The 14,027-nt window shown below is 35.1% G+C and overlaps 1 protein-coding gene across 5 annotated transcripts in view; it reads left to right on the top strand.

Annotated features, from left to right (window-relative positions):
- The window catches only part of CSMD3 (CUB and Sushi multiple domains 3), a 1,246,643-nt gene that overhangs the window by 966,257 nt on the left and 266,359 nt on the right, over positions 1–14,027 (top strand). For all 5 annotated transcript variants that reach the window (XM_032316321.1, XM_032316320.1, XM_032316319.1 and 2 more), the window contains 2 exons: positions 3,360–3,498; positions 6,736–6,923. In XM_032316321.1, coding sequence (XP_032172212.1) covers positions 3,360–3,498; positions 6,736–6,923 — 327 coding nt within the window. The remainder of the gene's footprint in view (positions 1–3,359; positions 3,499–6,735; positions 6,924–14,027) is intronic.

Here is a 14,027-nt window from a genome sequence, read left to right as displayed (position 1 = left end):
TAGTGGGGAAGGAAAGAGGAATAGGTTGAAATATATCTATGGGGATCTGTAACTTAAGAGTCTTGATTGTACTTCTTGATAGATTGGTGCATGGATGAAGCAAAGAAAAGAGAAGAATCTTAAGCCTCTAGCTTGGGAATATAGGTGGATGACAGCACTAATCAAACAGCTTAGAAATGCAAAAGAAGAAACAAATTTGAGTTGAGGTTTGGATATGTCAGTTGCTCTGTGTTTGATGTGCCTGTATGTTATCAGGTAGAGATAGCTAGTGAGCCTTTGGGTATATGGCTTAGAATTTGAAAATTGGATATGGTCAATATGGAAAAATATAACAGGACAGAAATCAGAGATGACTAGGAAAAGAACTCAGGAGAGTACTACAATTATAAGATGAAGTAGAAGAAGACACATATTGCAATAAAACTGAGGTCTGTACAAAGACACTAGAAGAAAATTAGAAGTGGAGTTCCAACAAGGAGAGTGAATTTAAGGTGAAAGTCAACCCTGAAGAAAGGCTGCTGATATGACGAGAAATATAAAATGAATCAATACAAAAGGCATTCCAAGCTAGGCTAGGAAGTGATTGTGTTGGGGGCAAGGATGCTGAGGGAGATAGCAATGTTTGGAGAGGGAACAAGAGGTGCGAAGAACCTAATAAAGCATCTAGAGTCCATAAGGAACAAAAGGGCTATTGTGTCTCTGTAAATACAATTTAAAAGAAAAACAATTTTAAACCCAAAGATAAGTTTTCTCAGGATGAAGACTTAGCTGCTTTTTTTGGAGATTTTTTTTTTTCCTCGTGATGAACTGCTTTGTTAATCATGTTAGTCTACCTAGCACCCAGGTGAAGAAAGAGCCAATGAGATTAGACCTCCTTTTCAAAAGACATCATTGTAAAATAAAACAAAAACAAAAACAAAAACCAACAAATCATAAATAAGGAGAGACTTCTATTTATAAGGAACTATTGCAGTTTGGGTATTGTTAGGGGAACCATTGTGATTGGGAGAACAGGGTGACCCTAAGATCTACAAGCATCTCAAGAGTTAGGTAAAAGGGATTTTTCTTGTATACAGTGGAGTATATAAGACTAGGAAGAACCAGGTATAAGGAAATGGGATGAAAGGGTGGCTCAGTCCATTAGTAGAGCAGAGAATGATGTCTTCCAAGCCCATCCTGTCCTCAGGAGGTATTGTGTGATGGCTCAAGAATGAGGGTGGATCAGAGTTCAGGGGCTCTGAGGAAGGATGGAAGCCTAACCAAAGTTTGGTTATAACCATGTTATTCTGATTAATGAGTATGAATTCAGCTAATCATTTGAGTTAAAGAACAGGAATCTATAGGGTCTTATCACAGGAAAATAAGGGAGTTTCTTTAAAGGGTCCTACCTAAGACATGCTAAGTGAGTTTTATCTTAGTCATATAGGGAAGTGTGGTTCCTCACAGTAGGGCCATTTAACCAAACACAAAAGGGTGAAGGCATTTCTTCATCATTGGGTAAACCTCAACATTTTCAGTTGAAAAAAAAAAAAGTGAAAATAAACTGGTCATAAGGAACTCTGTTTTATTTTTTGGATGAAAGATTTCTGAACATGTCTGTGGACAAACGGGATTAATCCAGAGAGACTGAAGGTGATAAATGAATTAAGATTCCAGAGAAGGAAGAGCGATTATGTGACCTGGTTGAGGGTATTATCCTGATTAATAGGAGGGACTCTATACTCTCTGATTATAGAGAAAAATATTCAGGAGACACTGAAATTTGAAGAGGGAGAACTATAGAAAGCTGACATATTTATGTCTAATCATTTGATAAAATCTACAAAGATGTGCAGATGATAGGTAAGCACTGGTGAATAAATTAAGTCTGAGCCAATAAATATCCTCAGTAGAGTAGGGGCTAAAGGCATCTACTGTCACTGAGATGCTAAGGTAAGGGTAGTGGAGGGGCATGCACTAGTGGAGGAGAAATGCACTAGCAAACATCCATAATTTACATGGCAGATATTACCAAATTATAGTGATGATTTTGCATATCTATACTCAGGCAAAGAACAGAGATCTGCAATGTTGCTAGAACCAAAACTTTCCTTCTTCCAAAACTGGCTCGATGCTGTCAAAAGGATCTAAAAAGTCTGATAACTGAATGATAAAATTTATATGAGAAAACTATAATTTTAAAACTCAAATAAGAGAAGAATGTTGGTGTGCTGATTATATGTCTGAGATATCATGAGAACATGGTCAGAATCTTTCTCTCCTGTGTGTGTGTGTGTGTGTGTGTGTGTGTGTGTATTTATATCTCCACTGTCCCACTCTACCACTGGAGTCGTCCCTATCTTCATGGCTCTATTTTTTCTGAAGCTGCCAATTCTATATGATATATTATTTTCGATCATAAACTGTTAAACACAGACTTCAACAATAATCCCTTAAAGAATGTGTTCTTTGAATTTCCCTGACACGTTTTAGAACCTCTTCAGTGAAGTGTTACAGAAACCTTTGTTTGGGGCTGTAATAACTGTAGTATCTGTCTATTTTCATCAACAAGTCAGACAACTAGAATTTAGGGAGATGAAAACATGCAGTATAAGAGTGTTTTGTTGTACAGTGCTGTATGTTCACAGATAATTATCTATTCTCACTCATTCACTATTGTCAAAAAATCTTCCTCCATAAATACATTTTAAGAAGGTACCAGGGAAGACGTGAAAATGAGCCAAGTATCTCATGTCCCATTATTCTACTTATTATTAGAGATTTTGTTTTGCTTTGTTTTGTTTCTAACTTTTCCTCGCAAGCCTCATATTTGTTCTCAGCAACCATGGAAAAGCCATCTGTACCCTTCTTCTCAATGCTTACCTTTTTTTTTTTTTTTTTTTTTAAGATTTTATTCACTTACTTGAGAGAGAGGGAGAGAGAAAGAGAGCATGAGAGGGGAGAAAGTCAAAGGTCAAAGGGAAAGTAGACTCTCTGCTTAGCAGGGAGCCTGATACGGGACTTGATTCCCAGACTCCAGGATCAACTGGAGTCGAACCAACTGAGCCACCCAGGCACCCAATGCTTATCTTTTACATGAAACAAAGTAGTATTAGAAAGGGAGAGAAGTATATGTGTAATTTCTTCTTGTCTTTTGAAGCCAGTGAAGAAGATAAATTCAATGTAACTATGTACATATGTCTTTAATACCTTCATGGTCTTTCTTGAAAGACAATACAGTATTCTCAACCATCCAATACTAGAAAAAGTCAGATGTGTATGAAATCTTCTGAATTTTTTAGAGATGTGTTTACATAAATATTGATAGCTAATAAATTTTGTTCATCATTTAAGGGTTTGTTTGTTTGTTTAAATTAAAGCACCCTGTGGAGGCAATTTAACAGGATCTTCGGGCTTTATTCTTTCACCAAACTTCCCTCATCCATATCCTCATAGCAGGGACTGTGACTGGACCATCACCGTCAACACAGACTATGTTATCTCCTTGGCATTTATCAGGTGAGTTCTTGTACATTTCCACATTTTAAAAAAATCTTTTCTTGTCATTTTACCTTAGCATTTACACTAGGCAAAGTTTTTTTCTTTTTTCTGTATATGATATTTTGATTAATTTTCATTAATTCCAGTACTAATACTTTGCAATCAGCAGTTTGTAGCCTTCTGTAATAGTACAGAGGCCAGTGTAGTTTTGAAGGCAAGTGGGTGAGCCTCCTCACCAGATTTCAGTGTAGAGGAAGCATGCTAAAGGTCAAGTGGTTTATTGTCTTTCACGAAATGTGATCTCTTTATAACCTTTTCTCTCTCCCTGTATTTATCATTGCAGCTTCAAAAAATTCTGTTTTTCCCAAACTTCAAGATGGAAAGGTCAATATTTCCAGGATATTTTTCTCCTATTTGTGTGCCACCCAAAATCTTTTTGTAGCAATCTCAATACCCCTATGTGCAACATTACCTTTCAGCTTGTGAAAACATTTATTCTACCTGTTATTTTTATGGTGATCTCATTAAGTCAAGCTAATGGAGAAGAGATGCATCATTCCCATATGATTTCTCAGCATAAGCTGTCTCATGATAGAGCTTTACATGGGAGTGTTCCAGAATTTACATTTGTCAGTTAGTAAGGTCAGTAGCTGGGAAAGTTTAGTAATGAAATAGCAGAGGATTGAGCTTCCTGTGTGGGAAAGAAGGTGGCTGACTTTGAGCTCAAACTCTGCCACCACATGCTGTGTTACCTTGAGATAGGTTATTTTTTGGAATAAACCTGTTTCTTCACATGGAACTTACACCTATTGTCACAAAACCTGGTCTAACATTTTCCCTTAATATTTCAAGGGGAGGGGCTAGGAATCAGCCACTCAAAGAGTTCTTTAAGTAGAAAAGTTCCTAACCTTCAGTGTCCAAGATTGATCTGCTTGGCTCTAATAACACAATCCCTCCTGCTGGTGTGTTAAAGCTGCTTGGTATTTATGCAAAATATTAAGGTTCAATATGTACTCTTTTCCCTAATATATTGAAACCAGGTTTAAAAACAGTTTGAACTCATAAAAATTTATAAAAGTGCACATATGCAGACTTTTTTATTTCTATAATTTATAGTAATACATTGATAATTGGTAGTAACAAAGTAACAGTAATGACAATGTTAGTTATATGCCAGGACCCAGCTATAAGACAACTTGCTGAGGTTATTATACTCATTTTTACAGTTGAAGAAATGGCAGTACAGACATTAGAAATGTCAATTTGAATGATATAGGCCTTAGTGGGCTTGCGGAATTATAGTAGTTAATAAATGAGTGGTGGAAGGCTGTATTAGATGAAACATGTGACCTAAATTTGATTTCCAGCTGTGTCATGTATTATGTGACCCTTGGGAGATCACTGACATTCAGGGCCTTCGTGTACTCATTGGGAAAATGGAAATTATAATCCCTTCCTTATACTACAGGATTTTTGAGAAGACCAAGTTAATATTTATGAAATTGCCTTATAAAATAGAATGTACTATTAGAATGTACTCTACCTTTTTTTTTTTTTTTTTCAGGAGAAATAGTCATTACAGCTAAGATTTTGTTTTATTCTCATTTTTAAAGAAGTTACAAAGTAGTATTTTGAAGTACTTATTTAGGCCCAAACTAGAAATTAAAAACAAATGGGCTTCATTCCATTGTTAAATAGGCTTTGGGTTTTCTGAGGATAATACATACAGCTATATCATTTATAAAGCCCTTGCGTCTAGTGATTCTGCCAACAATGACCTAGGTAAGGTAGTTGTAATATTCATTAAATCTTAATGTTGAAAGAAAAGTAGTTCGGAAATATTGTGTTTTGACCCAGAAGAAGGGTAATAAGTAACAAAATAAGGCCTTATCTTTTGATTTTTCCTAAATTACACAAAAATTACCAAAATTTAGGCCTTACATTCCACCAAAAGATTTCAAGAGGAATTAACTGATTTAGCTTTAATGAAGATAGATATTGAATAAATTAAACAATAGAACAGTGTGGTGGTCCCTTAAATTTCTCATGTTATGAGGCACCTTATTTATTAAAAGTTTGGAAACCATGTATCATACCAGTCTTTCTTCACTGTTTATGCACAAGTAAACTACCTGGATTCCTGTCCTTTATACATACATAAGTAAAGACTTAGAAGTGTGGAAATTTAACCTCTATAAACTCAGTAGATTTGCAAAGAATATTTCTTACCTAACAAGTTTCTTATTTATATGCAAAGATGATGAAATTTGACAAGATAATTTTTTCACTGATCCATATTTAACAATTACAAGCTTTACTATTTTTACTTAATATCATGAACTTTTTGACTTTCCTTAATGACCCAACTGAGTTCATCCTTCTCTTTGCTACAGTATGAGCTAGGTAATAGACAAATGATTACATGTCTTATGCTTCTAAATGTTTGTGTTCTGCAATCATTAGGGGACAAGTCTCATACTTGTGAAGGTTGTTAAGGCAAACCTGGAATATCAAAATATTGATTTGAATAATTTACATCCTGAAATGTCCTTATTTGCACATTATTCAATTTTGACAAACAGGGTGTTGGTATGATTTCTCCTACATCAAGTTCTAAAAGAAGAAATTATATTTACTTTTGGGAAAAAAGAACACCTAATACAATGTGCAGGAACTCATTTGAGTAATTTAAATGTGAATTTTGCATTTCAAACTTTTTCTTGAATTGGTTATGTAGAGTTGAATTTTAAGAGCAAATATGCTTGTAAATTTTGAAGTTCAAGTCAAATAATATCATTGACAAAGTAAAAAGAGGTTGTGTTTTCATACTGCAAGACATCTGGATGAAAAATTTTTAAAATAGATGTCCTCCAGATTTTACGTATATAAAGTGCCTTATGTGAGGATATGTAGCTACCAAGGGCAGAAGCAAGGCTTCAACGTATCTCTCTGACTCCAAACTCTGTACCCTTTCATTAGAAATTGCCTTACTATCATTGTATTCCCTGTAGACATAGTGATAACTTAGAAAATTTGAAAATATCAAGATGTCTTTTCCCTTTTCTGCTGCTTTGATATTCATATTCAATGTGTTGTTGCCAGGTAAATTTTCAACTTAGTTTACATTGCCAAAGTCTGTTATTTTTAAAGATATTGACTGAATAATATATGTGAGTATTGACTACTATACTTAACACCTTAGCAGTAATCATTCCAATTCTTTTTCTCTCCTTCTCCCTCTCTCTCTTTTTTCAGTTTTAGCATAGAACCTAACTATGACTTTCTCTATATATATGATGGACCAGACAGTAATAGCCCGCTGATTGGAAGTTTTCAAGACAGCAAGTTACCAGAGAGAATAGAGAGCAGCTCCAATACTATGCATTTGGCTTTTCGGAGTGATGGATCTGTTAGTTACACTGGATTTCATTTAGAATATAAAGGTAAATGTGAACATTTGATTCCAGCAACATGATTTGGATTGTATTTTATACAGGAGAATAATTCTGTATTGGCCATTGTCAGTTGTCTGTGTATTTCTTAATGCAGACTACCTACAGTTCATCTTATAAAAGGGCTCTCACTATAGACTTTTCCTATCAGTGAGAAGGAAATTAGCATTTCCCAGATTACTACCAAAGGAAATGTATCAGGCAAACAAATTAGCAATTAGTACACTGTGGTAGTTGGCTAAAACCATAAAATATTAAAAAACATTTTTTTTCAAGCTGAAGATTCATCTTTGTTTGGAGACTACTCTCAGTGATAAGGAGAACGAAGTATACTGATAATTACATTTCAGAAGATGTCCAAAGATATTTGAATGTGTCAGTATTCAGAACAGGGAGAATAAAAAATAGTGATAATAATAATATTTTAGAATATTTCTGCAAGCATTTAAATGGATTACAATGCTTTAGATGTTTATAAATATATTTTTCTTAACATTTTTTATTCTATTTATACATTTTTATTCTATTTATATATTTTATATATTTTTTATTCTATGACTATGAGGAAAAAATAGATCTTAGTTGTTTAAATCTAAAATTTATTTTTTCAATAATTGAGTTCAAAAAGGATATACTGATAATTTATCTCAAGTTATCAATTGAGTACTAAAAATACAATTTTAGATTGATTACCACTTGGCTTTTTATCATTATGAAATATTTTCAATAACTGAAGTTTATACAGAATAACAAGACAAACTCCCTAATATCTACCATCCAACCTGACTAACCTTAAAATTGTGTCATATTTGCTTCAGATCTCTTTATTCCTATCTTAAGAGATATAATATTAAATATACAATTGAAACTCCTTTTGTATTTGCCATGGAACAGGGGGTATGTCTCTTCAGGTCTATCAAAAGAAGTAAGGATTAATTCCACAACTTTACAGGGCATGGTTTAAGGAAGGTTTTCGTAGGGAAAGGGAAAACTCACAAATTAGCAATATATAGATGCTTGGAATCCTCCAATAGTGCCAACAAAATTTGGGAATGCGTGCCAAGGCCATGCTATCTAGTGGATATAGACATGATGTGGATTTTATTACATTGGAAAGGCTGAGCCCTCTATGAGTCTCTCGTCTTACAGAGGAAAGTAAGAAAATGGCCTTGTCAGTGAAAGAATTTATAAGCTGCTTGATACCAGACAGTGAGGATTTGGGTTGCCAGCTATTTATTGGGGCTCTCTGCAAATACTCCAAGCCAGAGGACTCTGGAGAAATTTAGGCCTTCTAACTATGGGTTAGGAAGTATTGGTCTTATGGAAGGTTAAACTTAAACACCATACCGATTTCGCCATGTGGAAGATTACATGGAGAGTAATACACCAGGCAGACAGGACCCAGTGAGCTGGCTATCTAGGCAGACCATTATGAGTATTCTACTATAGCTTTGTATTACCACTATAACTTTAAGGTAGCTATGAGGAAGGTAGAGTACCCCCTTCTTATCCTTCTTCAAAATTGTCTTGATGTCTCTTAACCATTTTAATTTCTATTTTGATTTTAGAATTATGTTCTCTCTGCTTGTTGAATTTGATGGGGACTGCATTGTATTTATAAATTACTTAGAAGGATGTATGATATTTAATCTTTTCATCTATTATAATGACATATCTCTCAGTTTACTCATACCTTCCTCATTGTTCTTCAGTAATAGTTTATAATTTTCTTTATAAATCTTTCTCATCTAAATCTTAAATGCCTCATAGTTTCCATTATAATTAATCATATCTCTATTAGATTTTACTGGTTGTTGCTAATACATGGATTGTTGTAATTACTTAGTCTCTAGCAAACTGGCTTAACTTTCATTAGTTATCATAATTTTTCTATGGACTTTTTTGGATTTTCTATGCCAGCAATGTCAGTTCTGCTTTGTTTCACATTGTTTCATTTTTCTAATCTATATGCTCCCCAACCCCTCACTCCCTTGGCTTAATGATCAGGGTGAGAAATTCAGTACCACATCAAATTAAAACAGTGATAGTCATTGTTCTGTCATTACTGATTTTTTTTTTTTTTGGTCATTACTGATTTTAAAGAGAATGCATCTAATGTTTTATCTCTGAGTATAATATTTACTCTTGGTTGGCTAATGTTAATAAGGCTAACATTTTTTTGACTCATTGTTTTCGGGGACATTTCAAGGTTATTTACATATAAAAATCATTTACCTCTATGAGTGTAGAAGTTTTTGCACAACAGTGTTAAGTAATTGGCTCAATCATGTGGCAGAGCTAAGATTTGATTCAGAGTGGACTCCAGAATTGAGATTCTTATCCAAAATGTTACACTATCTATGTATATATTTTGTCAATTTTAAGAAGTTCCCTTCCATTTCTGATTTACTAAAAATTGCTTAATCATAATGGGATTTAATTTTATCAACTTCAGGATGCCTGAGTGGCTTAGTTGGTTAAGCCTCTGCCTTCGGCTCAGGTCATGATCCCGGGGTCCTGGAATCCAGTCCCATATTGAGCTCATTGCTCAGCAAGGAGCCTGCCTTTCTCTCTGCTTGCTTCTCCCCCTGTTTGTGGTCTCTCTCTCTCTGAGAAATAAATAAAATCTTAAAAAGAAATTGTCAACTGCTTTTTCATCAGCTATTGAAAATATTATAAGGTTTTCCTTTGTGAAACTCTTAATTTGGTGGATTTTATTATCCTTTTTCTAAAATTAAAACATCTTCACATTCATAGGATAAAAGTGATTTCTTTTTTTGTTTGTTTTTATTATACTTTGCTGATTTCAGTACACTAAAATATTGAATTTTTGTAATTATGGTATATATTGCTATGGGCTTATTACCAAGGATTAAAAATTCATTATCTTGGATCTCTTACCATGAGGTTAGTCTATAATTTTCCTTCCTTATAATTATCTTCTTCTGGTTTTGATCAAGATTATGCAAACCCCTAACTTTGGGAGAATTCTTACTTTTCTAGAAATAGTTTGTATAAGATAGGAATCATCTGTTTCTTAAGCATTTGCTATAAATTCCCTGTAAAAAGAGGGACTTGGTGATTTGATGCAGTAGAATCTTAGTGGTTATATATCCCCCAGGTTTTCTACTTTATCCTAGTTTTTTTTTAAGATTTTATTTATTAATTTGACAGGGAGAGATCACAAGTAGGCAGAGATGCAGGCAGAGAGAGAGGGGGAAGCAGGCTCCCCGCTGAGAGAGAGCTTGATGTGGGGCTTGATCCCAGGACCCTGAGATCATGATCCAAGCCGAAGGCAGAGGCTTAACCCGCTGAGCCATCCAGGCATCCCTATCCTGGATTTTTGAAAGTCTGTTGTCTATTATTTTCATCCCTCCAAGCTTTCAACTGTAGTGGGATAAACATATTTGCAGTATTTTCTTACTTTATTTGGTGTTGTATGTTTTTATTAACATTGCTTAGTATGTGTGCTAATATTGCTTTTATTCATAGTATTTATTCCCTTCTATTCTCTCTGATGCTTTACGTTTTTTCTAGTTTATTGAAATCAATACTTAACTTATTAATATTCAGATCGTTGTCTTCTAATATGAACTTCTGTGGCTATAATTTTTTTAAGTATTACTTTACCTGATTTGCAAAAGTTTAAAAGTGTAGAGCTTCATTAGTAATCATTCTAAACTTGTCCTAATACACTGCATTATAATTTTTTTTCTGCTTACCAGCTACTTAGAAATAGTGTCAGTTATTATCTACCTATACTTAATGATACATTTTCAATTTACTTACACTGCCATAAAAGGTGTATGATTCCAATTCCTGGGCATGACTGCTGGATGGCCTGTGGTATGGGCAATTATTATGCCTGTCCCTGTGTGCCAGGCAAGAAGAGCACCATTTAATTGATGAGTGAAGGTTTTTATATATATCCATTAAATTAAGCTCTTTAATTGTATTTCTCAAATATTTATATCCTCACTGTTTTTTAAAAAATTACCTTGGTTGAGCAATCTTGGACATATTATTGTAATTCTTTTTTTTTTCCTTTAAACTTTGACCATTATTGTTTTACATATTATGGAAACTTATTTTGGGGTACATAGGAATTATACTTTTCTTTTCTTTATTGGTACATTGAATTTACTCCATTTATATTTATTTGCCTTTTAGATCTTATTTTGTGCTTTCTACTCCTTTTTTCTTTTCTTTTTTTTTAAATTTATTTATTTATTTATTTATTTGACAGAGAGAAATCACAAGTAGATGGAGAGGCAGGCAGAGAGAGAGAAAGGGAAGCAGGCTCCCCGCTGAGCAAAGAGCCCGATGCGGGACTCGATCCCAGAATCCCGAGATCATGACCTGAGCCGAAGGCAGCGGCCCTACCCACTGAGCAACCCAGGCGCCCTATACTCCTTTTTTCTGTAATTTCATTTTTTTTTCTTCTCTCAAATAGCCATATAATCACCAGATACTTTCTTGGTTTTTTGCATGCTTTTTTACCATATGCACCCCGATTTACTCCACTAACTCCCCACACATACACTGAAATACAGGGTTCTTAAGAGCAAGAACTCTGTTATTCACTGCTGTACAATTAGTGTCTTACAATAATGCCTACACATAACTGTGTGCTAATTATTTGATTGGTTTTGAGCAGCTACAAGAGGTATTTTCTCTTTTAAATCAAGTCACAATCAGAGACATAAACTAATAGCATTGAAATGTAAGAAATCTTGGAGATACATTTCTGTCCTGCATTTTATAAAGATAACTTGGCTCCTTAATAATATCTTCTTGTGGGGCACCTGGGTGGCTCAGTGGGTTAAGCCGCTGCCTTCGGCTCAGGTCATGATCTCGGGGTCCTGGGATTGAGTCCCGCGTGGGGCTCTCTGCTCAGCAGGGAACCTGCTTCCCTCTCTCTCTCTGCCTGCCTCTCCATCTACTTGTGATTTCTCTCTGTCAAATAAATAAATAAAATCTTTAAAAAAAAATATCTTCTTGTATCTACAAGCTAATAGGTTTCTAAATAAGACCTATTGAAAGGGAAAAGAAAAAGGAAAGGAAAGAGGGAAAAAGAAAGGAGAGGAAAGGAAAGGAGTGGGGAGAGAGGAAAGAAGGAAGGAAGCAGGCAAGGAAAGAAAAAAGAGAAAAATGTAAGCCAGTCAGTACAGATAGGTCCTATTGTAAAACATTTCCAGAGGTCATGAGGAGAAAAGATACAGGAAAAATGCCGCCAATTCTACGATGCTCGAATGCTGGAATCGATGGTACTGATCGATTCCAGCATTATGTCTTATGGAAACTGGAATTGAGCTCACAGTACTTCCTCTACCTAACATCCCAGATAGCCATTCCTAAATCCATGTAGTTAAGCACTTGAGATAAAACCTACTCTCTCCATTTTTCTTAGCTAACTGTATGTGCATTCCTATTTCCCAGCTTGATCCATTTCCATGTCCCATTATTTCAAAAACCTATGATTTATGCTGCCTTAGGAAAAGGGCCACAAAGGCAAATTTTTTAAAAGATGAAACTGTTCATTATGTACCTACTCTATTCTAGGTACAATGATCAGCTCTTTTTAATGAATTATGTCTATCCTTCCTGTGAGTGGGCACACTTATAAATGCAACAAAAATACTAAACAACAGAATTGGGTGATACATATTGCTATGCCTATTTTACAAATGATAAGACTAAGGATCAGATTATTAAAAAGAGTTAAAGGAATTTACAAATTATTTTTATTAACATATAATGTATTATTTGCCCCAGGGGTACAGGTCTGTGAATCATCAGACTTACACATTTCACAGCACTCACCATAGTATATACCCTCCCCAATGTCCATAACCCAGCCACCCTATCCCTACCCCCACCACCCAGAAACCTTCAGTTTGTTTCTTTTTTTTTTTTTAAAGATTTTATTTATTTATTTGACAGACAGAGATCACAAGTAGGCAGAGAGGCAGGCAGAGAGAGAGGAGGAAGCAGGCTCCCTGCTGAGCAAAGAGTCCGATGCGGGACTCGATCCCAGGACCCTGAGATCATGATCTGAGCTGAAGGCAGCGACTTAACCCACTGAGCCACCCAGGCGCCCTTCAGTTTGTTTCTTGAGATTAAGAGTCTCTTAGGGTTTGTCTCCCTCTCAAATCCATCTTGCTTCATTTTTTTCCTTCCCTAACCCCCACTACCCTCCCCTGCCTCTTAAATTCCTCATATCAGAGAAATGACATAAGTTATTATTACTACTAAGAATAAAGGCAAATAAAAATATAAAAGTACAGAGAGAAAATCATAGTCAATCATGCCATGAATTCAGTCTTTCTCCCTGGACCCTACAATTACTCCCCACCATGCTCAGCTACTACACCAATACCCACTTACACACAATTTCATGAAGTCTTATTTTTATACTCCGAAGAGTATTTCTTTCTGATGTTAGTATAGAGTTTGTGACACTCCCTCAATCCAACCTAATTAATTCTCTGGAGTGATCCTCACAGTTTTCATCCATGGGGAATTTCCATTCCTCACCTTAGGATCGCCAGGGTCTGCCTTTTTCACCAGGCTTCCTATGTTTCTTATCCTATTTAAAAAAAAAAAAAAAAAAGTTACCACTTTAATTGTCTAGTTTATTAGAGCTAATAAAGTGGTCCTTATGCCTATTTCTGCCATAGAGCGACGCCTTAGAATTTTCGTATAATGTGTATCCCCCAAATAAACTGACATATGCATTGAGGCTCTGTATAGTAAAAAGTTTTCCCTTGTCATTTATAATACATGCCCTTTACCTTCACTTGAACACATGCTGTTGGCACTGAAAAGTAAAGCTTTTAGTCTTGACTCATTCCAAACACATGTTTTTAGTAGACCTTTCATTTAAAAGCAACACCTCCATTTATTAGAGCTCACACCAGATTATAGTTACAACTGCTTGGGTTCAGATCTTTCTCTCCATTTCCCCCTTGAAGATGGACACTGGAACTTATTTTTATTTGTGTGCAAATAAACAGAACTTGTGCAATGAACCAATGCTGTTTTTGAACATTATAAAAACACAGGCCTGCTAACATGGATTCTGGAAGGAATAGC

This window comes from Mustela erminea, chromosome 16, assembly GCF_009829155.1.
Source record: "Mustela erminea isolate mMusErm1 chromosome 16, mMusErm1.Pri, whole genome shotgun sequence".
Taxonomy (NCBI): domain Eukaryota; kingdom Metazoa; phylum Chordata; class Mammalia; order Carnivora; family Mustelidae; genus Mustela; species Mustela erminea.
This window is presented reverse-complemented; position numbering and strand designations above follow the sequence as displayed.